Source organism: Malurus melanocephalus, unplaced genomic scaffold (assembly GCF_030028575.1).
Source record: "Malurus melanocephalus ecotype Western Australia unplaced genomic scaffold, MMel_1.1 scaffold_498, whole genome shotgun sequence".
Lineage (NCBI taxonomy): Eukaryota > Metazoa > Chordata > Aves > Passeriformes > Maluridae > Malurus > Malurus melanocephalus.
Window position 1 is genome coordinate 275,386 of NW_026623730.1, and position 8,691 is coordinate 284,076.

Genomic DNA, 8,691 nt, shown 5'->3' on the forward strand with positions numbered 1-8,691 from the left:
AGCTGCCACAGATTCGCAGGAAAAACTTCCCTGGATGGGGTAAAACACAGCCCTGGTGAGCAGAAGGGTGTTTGGTGGGCTGCTCTGCTCTGCTCTTTCCTTTTGTCAAAAGAAATTCTCTTTAGGGTTAGGAGGACACAGGGCTGGGATTGTCTTTGCTTCAGAAATCTCGTCCTGAATGTTGGGGTTCAAACTGAGCAAGGTCTGTTCCCTCTCACCCTCAGGGAGGCGTTGGAAGGAATTTTTCTAAGAAAAAGGGGTTACAATCTCTTAAAGTCAATGGTTGAGAATGGTTAAATATCCTGGAGGAGTTTTATGGGGATTGGAGATGGTGGCTGGGGCTGTTGTTTCCAGGTTCTGTGCAGCTCTGTGTGTAACAGTGGGATTATTCTCTTTTCCTTATCCACATTTACATGTTTTATTTACTAATTACTCAAATTTAACCCATCATTTTCCCCCATTTCCTGCTGGATTGCTTGTTTGGAAGAGTAATCAGGAAAGGTGAACCTGAACAGGAGAAGCTGTCCCAGATATATTTGTTTGTAGCTCAGTTTGGTTTGTGAACACTCAGAAAATTTAGGGATATGCTGAGATTTCCTTTACATGCTCAGTAATACGTGRGAGAAGATCCTGTTGCAATCAGATAATTCATAAAAATACCTCTGGAGGTTTAGTATTTTTGTTCTTCCTTGATATGTGTTCAGTCTGGAGCTGGAAGGTGCCATAGTTTTGGAAGCTGGGCTGTTAAATTTAATTTAACAAAGAAAAAGGTTGATTCAACAGAATGAAAAACAAATAGATWAAGATGCTACTGATTTTGTTTTATATACAATTCAACTTTGATACAAAAAGTGCAAAAATCAGATTGATAAGGCACATTACAGACTTTCAAATCTGTGCTTCTTCAGTTTTAGGTGCTGCCTCTGTTCTCTTCAGAATAACCCAGAACACCTTTGGGAGGTGTAAAGCTGATCTTTTTGATCGTTAATGTAAAATTACTGTATTGTATATATACTGGATTTTGTTGAAAGTATAAAATGGCATCCCCCAAGCATTTTAAATTTGAAGAATAAAGTTAGTAATTTGTGGTGCAGATTGGTAAACACTTGAATTTTTGTAGATGTGGTTGCCAATAGAAAAGACCCCTTGGTTTATGCTCTCTGATCTAATAAATATCTTTAAGAGAGGCAGGAAGGTGCTTTGTGTACTCTGTTTTTATCAGACACCAGACAAATCTTAGCACAGCCAGTTACTTTTTTTGATAATCTACTCACTTTAGTTTATAATTATTTATTTTTAAAAATATTATTATTTAAATATATTTTTGTTTATAATTTTTACAATTATAATTATATAATATAGACTTAAGCTGATGGCAACACAAGCCATGCTAGGCCTGCACACATGGTGTCCTATTGTGCAAAAATGAATAAATTCTAAATAAATAAATAAAAAAAAATTCTAAATAAATAAATAAATTCTAAATAAATAAATAAATAAATAAATAAATAAATAAATAAATTTTACAGTGATTTCCCAAATTTCTGTGTCAACCTGAGAGCAGTTTGGGATCAAGCTCTCCGTGATTACAAGCTTAACCTTTTGACTAGCTTGTACAACACCAGTTTTAAGAAGTTAAGCTTAATTTAAGCTTCTTGCAGCATAGCAGGAGCGGATTGTTAGGAGCAGAAGAGGCCTAACTTCATAAAACTCAGCATTTTCTTTGAGCTGTGCCCCAAATCCCTTTGATTCCCGTGATTGATTACAAATTGTACCGTGTGTGCTGTGCCAGTGCATGGCTGAGGAGCCGTGGTGGGATGAATTACCGTGCAGGTRGGATGACTTTTAATCAATACCCTGACAATATTATCGTGTTTAATTTGTCCAGTGGCAGCATTCCACCTCAAATCACGCTGTTGGTTGTGTCAGGGCGGGGTGAGGAATGGCAGGAATGAACTTTTGCTGTATTTTTCCACCMTGACAGGCCGTCATGATCGGGGATGACATCGAGAACGACGTGGGGGGAGCGCAGCAGTGCGGGATGAGAGCGCTGCAAGTGCGCACGGGCAAGTACAGGTCAGTGCAGCCCCTGCTTTTCTGTGCCACCAGGCTTTTCTGTGCCTCTAACAGATCCTTTCCCCTTGCTGTCCATGTATTCTTGCATTTTTTTCCTGCACAAGCCCCTTCTCATACAGCAGAAGCTTGGCTGGATGGGGATATTTCCTTTTGGGATGCACTATGTGTGTGGAAGTGGCACAAAGGGGAACACAGAATATCCTTGATCTTTTGAGGAAATATTTTCTGCTAAATTACTGTTTTATTTTTTTGGTCACAGCACACAGAAATGGTGTATCCCCTGACTTTCTATCATTCTAATCCCATCAGTTTCCTAATGGAGAAAATRAGGATTCAGTGGTTGATTTTATTCTGATATTAATGGGACCACTTTGCAAAGCCACATTTCATTGCCACACAGATAGAGGTGTGAAGGAAGAGGGAAGGAACTTCACACAAAAAAATAAATGCTTAGTTTCTTCTTGCTGCTGCATGGAAGTGTTGTGCACTTGATAAAAGCCGTGTCTCAAACCTGCAGCAGGGTCAGGGTTATAAAATTAGGCTGTTGACTCAGCCACCCCTGTGATTCATTTTTCACAGTTTAGGAAGGGCTCCATATGCCTGCTCTTCCCTCCAGACACATTTTCAGCACTGAGGTGTCTGAAACACGAGAGCTGCTTCTCCAGAGGGAGAAGGTGTTGCTCTGCAGGGTCACTGCTCTCTCCAATTGACCCCTCAAACCCCTCCCTGTGCAGGATCTGTGTTCTCACTGAGCTGTCACACATCCATCTGCTGAGGRGGGACCCAAGTGCACCCCTGAACTGCACAGAACCCAGTGCTGAGCAGGTGTTGGGCCAGGCTGGGTTTGAGCTCAGCTCAGGGTGACTCAGAATGCAGTGCAAACATCTGTCCCTCCATTTAACATTCTGATCCCAACACTCAGAATCTCCTTTTAACCATCTCCTCTTACCCATAACGGTGCCTCCTTGGGGTRTGGTTCAGCCTCACCCTCTGTCATTTGATGCCATTGTGTTTTCAGTTTTTCTTCATTTTCAAATACTGAGGCTGCAAAAGAAAGATGCTCCTTTTGGGAGTGATGCAGCACATGAGAATCATGCTTGCCATAAACTGAAAAGTTATTTTGTTAGTTTTTCAGTCAGTCTGTTCCTCCATTTTCCTTTTGAGTTTGTATAAAATGATAAAATAATACCCAGTGCCTTAATTCTAATGGWCCAGTAAGAGATGGTTTCTGAGGGAAAAAAAGTCAGGTACAAGTGTGTTGTATTTTCTATAATTTTAAGGTATTACGTCTAAAAATCAGATATGTATGTGAATAAAGCTTAGAAAATCCCAAAGATGAAAGAAGTAAATATATATTTGATGCTTTTGGGATTATTTGTCTGTAATCTTTGTAGTCTCAGGAGCTGGACTTGATGACCCATGTAGGTCCCTTCCAACTCAGGATTTTCTATCATTYTAATCCCATCAGTTTCCTAATGRAGAAAATAAGGATTCAGTGGTTGATTTTATTCTGATATTAATGGGATCACTTTSCAAAGCCACATTTYATTGCCACACAGATAGAGGTGTGAAGGAAGAGCGAAGGAACTTCACACAAAAAGGTAAATAAGATCTTTGCAGCTGCACAAATCTCTCCTGTTCCGTGCTTTGCCCATCATAAAATGTGCTCCAGGTGATGTTGCACCCACACTGCTCAGGCAGCTGACATAAACTCCACGTACACACACACAAACACACATCAATATGCWTCATCACATGCCAGAAAAACATCTTTTTGTATCAACTTGGAGTCACAATTTCACAGCTGAGAGGGAGTCACCAGCTGTTGGAGATGGGGAACAAAGATTTCTTGCCACAGTTGTTTTCCTGTTTCGCTGTGTGGTTGGTGTTTTCTCAACTCATGCATTCTTGCAGAGCAGTGAAATACAGATGAGTGTCTCTCTCAATTCCCCTCGTGGTGCCAGCAGCTGGGAGTGAAATGAAATAACTCCTGTTTGCCAGGAGGGGTCAGGGGTGTATCTGTATTTTTAAGAATGACTAAATTCAGTATACTTAAAAAAATCAATGTCACACAGCGAGGGGGGAGAGAGAGATGGAAAAAAAAACAAACGATGGGCAATAAATTAGAAATAAATAAATGCAATTATTTGGTGGTGGGGTTAGTTTAAAGTCTGGTCTGTAAGTTGACATGCAGGTCCTGTGTGATTCTCCAGCCCTTGCTGACACAGCTCTGTGCTGCATCCGAGCACCTCTGGATGGCATCCTTGGCTTGTGCACATCAGCGTCAGTCACAGCTGAGGGTGTTTGGCCAGAAGAGTTTTGGAGCACCAAGGGATTGGGATTTTACCTGCTGGTGTGGTGGGATTGTCACAGGTTTCAGCCASAGMAGCACAGAATGGTTTGGGTTGGCAGGGATCCTGTTRTCCCCCTCCATTCTCACCCAAAATCTGTCCTTGCATTGTCACCTGCAGTGCTCAGGTGTGCCTGGGGTAGCTCTGCTCATTTCAGGACTCAGTGCAGTTTACATGGACATTTTAGGAAAGGATTCTTCTGTCCCCAGAGGGTGCTGGCACTGCCCAGGCTCCCCAGGGAATGGTCCCAGAGCTCCAGGAGCGTTTGGACAGCACTGCCAGGGATGCACCGTGGGGATTGCTGGGGTGTCTGCAGGGACAGAAGGACTGGATGATCCTGGTGGGTCCCTTCCAGCTCAGGATATTCCATGATTCTACAGTTCTGTGCTTTTTGAGGTCTGCAGCCCACCCAGTCCCAGCTCAGGTTTTGCAGGGCTGTGCCCTGGGGCTGCCCCTCCCCAGGCTCTCCCCTCCTGAGCTCTGCTCCCAATGTGAGACTCAAAATGTGCATTAAACTGCTGCAAAARCATTCAGTTTGCACCACTTTGCACGGAGGTCCTGCACATTGGCTCCTTTGCCTTGCTTCTCTTGGATCTTGCACATTAGTTAAAATGTTAAATTAAATCCTGTTTCCTTTAATATTTCCTGTGCCCGTTCCTCCTCACACTCAAATGTTGAACTTTCTCCGTAGCCAAAGCAGGCACGGCATGGATTAGTCCAAGAAATGTTATAAATCCTGTCTGCAGCATAATAAAATAAAACTTCTGCTCTTCCCACACCGGGTGTGTGCTAATTGCACTGGCAGCTAATTGGCCTTGACATCAGACCAATGATTCCCACAATAACTATTGATTCTGCACTGCTGTGTAATATCCTCGCTCCTGTTTGCTGCTTGCAAGTTAGAGCAGGGAAAAAATGACTTTGAGGCTTGTCCAAGTGTCTCCCTGAAACTCTAAAAACAGCTTTGAGGTGTGTCAGATCACAGCTGGGTCTTGGCAGGGGTGACAATGACTTTCCTCCCTTCTCCTTGTTGTTATTTACAGGTCTGGATTGGTAAATAAAAAGTTTTCCATTGCTGGTGTGTGGCAGTAGCCAGGGATATTTCTGGCAGTGGTGCCCACTGTGAGCTCTGGGATGGTTTTGGGATTTGCCAGTGCAGGTTCAGCCCCTCTCAGTGCCCACCTGGGGTTTTTTTCCCTTTGATCAGGGGTTTATCTCATGGCTGTGGCTGATGCTGACACATCCCTGAGCTGCCTCATTACAGACATGAAGGATTCTCCAGGGATGGGGGATAAAAGGATGGAGCCCCCCAAGAGCTGCCATCTCCCTCAGCTCTGCCACTGTTCTCCAGGAGAACTGGGTCAAGTTACTTCATGTATCCCTGCTTTTTAATTATCCTCTGAGAATAATTATCCTGACTTCCTTAATAAATGCCCTGTGATCTGTTCCTCTTTTCTGATTAAAGAAAACACACAGAATTTGTAGAAAATTGGCTTGCCAGGAAAGAAATCGAGACGTGACCAAGACAAAGTTGGGGCAGAGGAGAAATCTTTTAGGCTGCTGTTGTCAGCKGATTAAGGATTGAGAAAAACAGGTTGAGTCATTAAATGAAGCTCTAAAAGTATTCTTAAAAAAATGTCCACATATTGATAAATTCACTGCTGTCACTGTGTAGTTCAGTGAAAGCTCATGACAACTTCTGTGARGAAAAAGTCCCCTCTTACTGCTCTGCAGGGAWGGAGCATCCTCCACCCTGCCTTTCYTGCTCCCTGTGTTACTAACCCAGCCAAGATGAACAACTTGAGGAGTTCTTTCCCATCTCCTGCTCTCCTCCAGTGTAATGAGCAGGCAGAGGCACTCCCTTTGTGCTGAAACACAGCCAGAGGCATCCTCAGAGCCTCACATCCTGATCATTAACCCTGTTTCAGGTATKAAATGGAAAGACTTCTGACCCATATTTGCACTGTGTTATACTTCATGTTGGTTAATGTCCTTAGCAATGTTTGTTAAAACCTGRTGTCAGCACGTTGGTTGTGATATCTGATAGCAGGCATAGCCTTATCACCATTTATTGCATTTYCAAATCATGGTTTGCTCTCTCCATGAGAGAGTCTTCAGATGTTTTTATCAATTTCTTGACCACCATTTGGTTACTAAAATATTTCAATCAGCTCTGTAGAGGAAGCTCAGAGTAAATAAATACTGCAGTGCCTCAGTTTGCACTTCTGATCCCAGGCTTACATCTTCCCAGTGTATTCCAGTGTCCAGTCACAAAAATTAGTAGCTCATGCATGAATTTAGTTATCTTCAGTCTAAAAGAGAAGTGTGAGTTTGAGTGGGGTTTATTAGCAGGTGATTTATTTTATTGGTAGCATCATAAACCCTGAGGGAGCAGAGTGTGCTCAGTGCTCTGTTTGTGCTCATGTTCTGAAAAAATCAGTCTGAATAATAGAGAAGAGATGAGTCTGCAATGAGGGGAGGATGACTCAGGGAGGAATGGCAGGATTGTGTGAAAGGAGGCAGCTCAGGGGTTTTTCAGGGCTGCTACGGGTGTGTTCTTCTGTGATCACAGCACCCTCTGTGACCCCAGCACAGTCCAGGAGATGGTCTGGGCTTATTTTCATCCCTASAGGCTTTCCTCAGCTCCTGCACAAGCAATGTACCAGTGAAGCAGCCTTTCTCAACTCTTCTCCTTGCAGAACACTGAGCTGTATCAGCTTCTTGGACCGCGTTGGTGAATTCCATACTGATGGCAAACTGTTTTATTTCCATGAAAATGCAAATGGGAGTGCTGGAATGCGCTGCAGAAAGGGCCCAGCTGGCACAGTTTGGGTTTCTCTAGAGATTCCCTTTTTTTAAAGTGCAGGTTCCTCTCCTGTGCTTGTCTTTTTCCTGTACCCAAATATCTTCCAGACTCTTTGGTGTGTGGATCCTCTCAGTGAAGCTGCTCTGGTTGATAAAACCCAGGCAGGGCCTTGTTTTGAAAGGGAGAGGGAAGCAAATACGAGGCAGACAGACCAAGTCAGCTGCTGAGGAACTCYCTTGAAGCAAATTGTTCAATATCTGAAATTTATTCTGGCTTGGGCCCTTGCTTGTGCTGTAAACATGCTCAGGAGCAGCAATGCCAGAGCGGTACCTTGTGCTGGCACCCTGCAAGCACAAAACCCCTGAGTGTTCCTGTTTTAGTGCTGTTCTGTGTGCCTGGGGATGCTGGAGGGTCCCTGCAGGCTGAGCTGGTGACATTTATTTGTTCCTCTATGAGTGGGTTTAACCAACAAACCCCGGAGTGGCTGCCCTCCATCCCTGGAAGTGTTCACAGCCGGGTTGGACAGGGTTTGGAGCAGCCTGGGACAGTGGAAGGTGTCCCTGCCATGGCAGGGGTGGCACTGGATGAACTTTAAGGTGCTGCCAGCCCAAATCGGTCTGGGATTCTATGATTTGAGCTGCTGCAGAGGGGATGGGGTTTGTTGGGGTGCAGGGGCTGAGCCTGCTCAGGGCATGGGGACAGGACATGGGGACAGGCACAGAGGCAGGCACAGGACACGGGAACAGGCTCAGGACACAGGGACAGGACATGGGGACAGGCACAGGGACAGGAGCTCTGCCCTCCAGCAGCCTCTGCTGGGCTGGGGCTGGTGCCTGGGCTTCACCCCCTTCAGGAGGGATGATAGGACTCACCCAGAGTGAAAAACAAARCACCAGCAGGGCCAGCTTTCTGTCTCCTGCAGACTCTGCAAACTGGGATGTTCTGTGCAGCAGCAGAGAGGATTTGGGTGCAGGGCAGCCCCAGCACTGCCCCTGCTCCTGGCTGGGTGCACACAGCCTGCAGCTGGCCCAGGACGTGACTCAGTGTCACACTTTGCCCCCAAACCATGACAATTCTCGCCTGTGTGTGGTTTAACATCGCTGTCAGCACGGTCACACCTCAGCCCTGCTGAGATGAGCTCACACAGCACACGGGGCTGGGGCTGGGGCTGCTGCAGCTCATCCTGATCCAGCCTCCCTAAAAAACAGGGATGTGTCCCTGTGAGGAGCAGAGGGAGAGTCTGGCTGCTCTTTGTGTGGATCTGCAGTTCATCTCAAAGCTTTTCTGTGCTCTGTACACAGCAGAACATCACTTGCTTAAATGATAAAACAGGCATTGGCTGGTCAGATTTGCAATTAGGGTAATTAGTGCTGTGGGTTTGATGAGGAGCATTGGGGGGCTCAGCCTGGGGAAAAGGAGAATTGAGTGGGACCTTTTTATTCTGACAGGTGAGTGTCA

The 8,691-nt window shown here is 45.0% G+C and overlaps 1 protein-coding gene across 3 annotated transcripts in view; it reads left to right on the top strand.

Annotated features, from left to right (window-relative positions):
• Positions 1 to 8,691, top strand: part of LHPP (phospholysine phosphohistidine inorganic pyrophosphate phosphatase) — a 58,193-nt gene that overhangs the window by 19,237 nt on the left and 30,265 nt on the right. The window contains exons 6-7 of one of the 3 annotated variants that reach the window (XM_057381205.1): positions 1,985 to 2,076; positions 2,386 to 2,508. In XM_057381205.1, coding sequence (XP_057237188.1) covers positions 1,985 to 2,076; positions 2,386 to 2,431 — 138 coding nt within the window. In that variant the 3' untranslated portion in view covers positions 2,432 to 2,508. Of the gene's footprint in view, positions 1 to 1,984; positions 2,077 to 2,335; positions 2,509 to 8,691 lie in introns of those variants that run through there. The other 2 variants (XM_057381207.1, XM_057381204.1) reach the window with 2 other exon arrangements.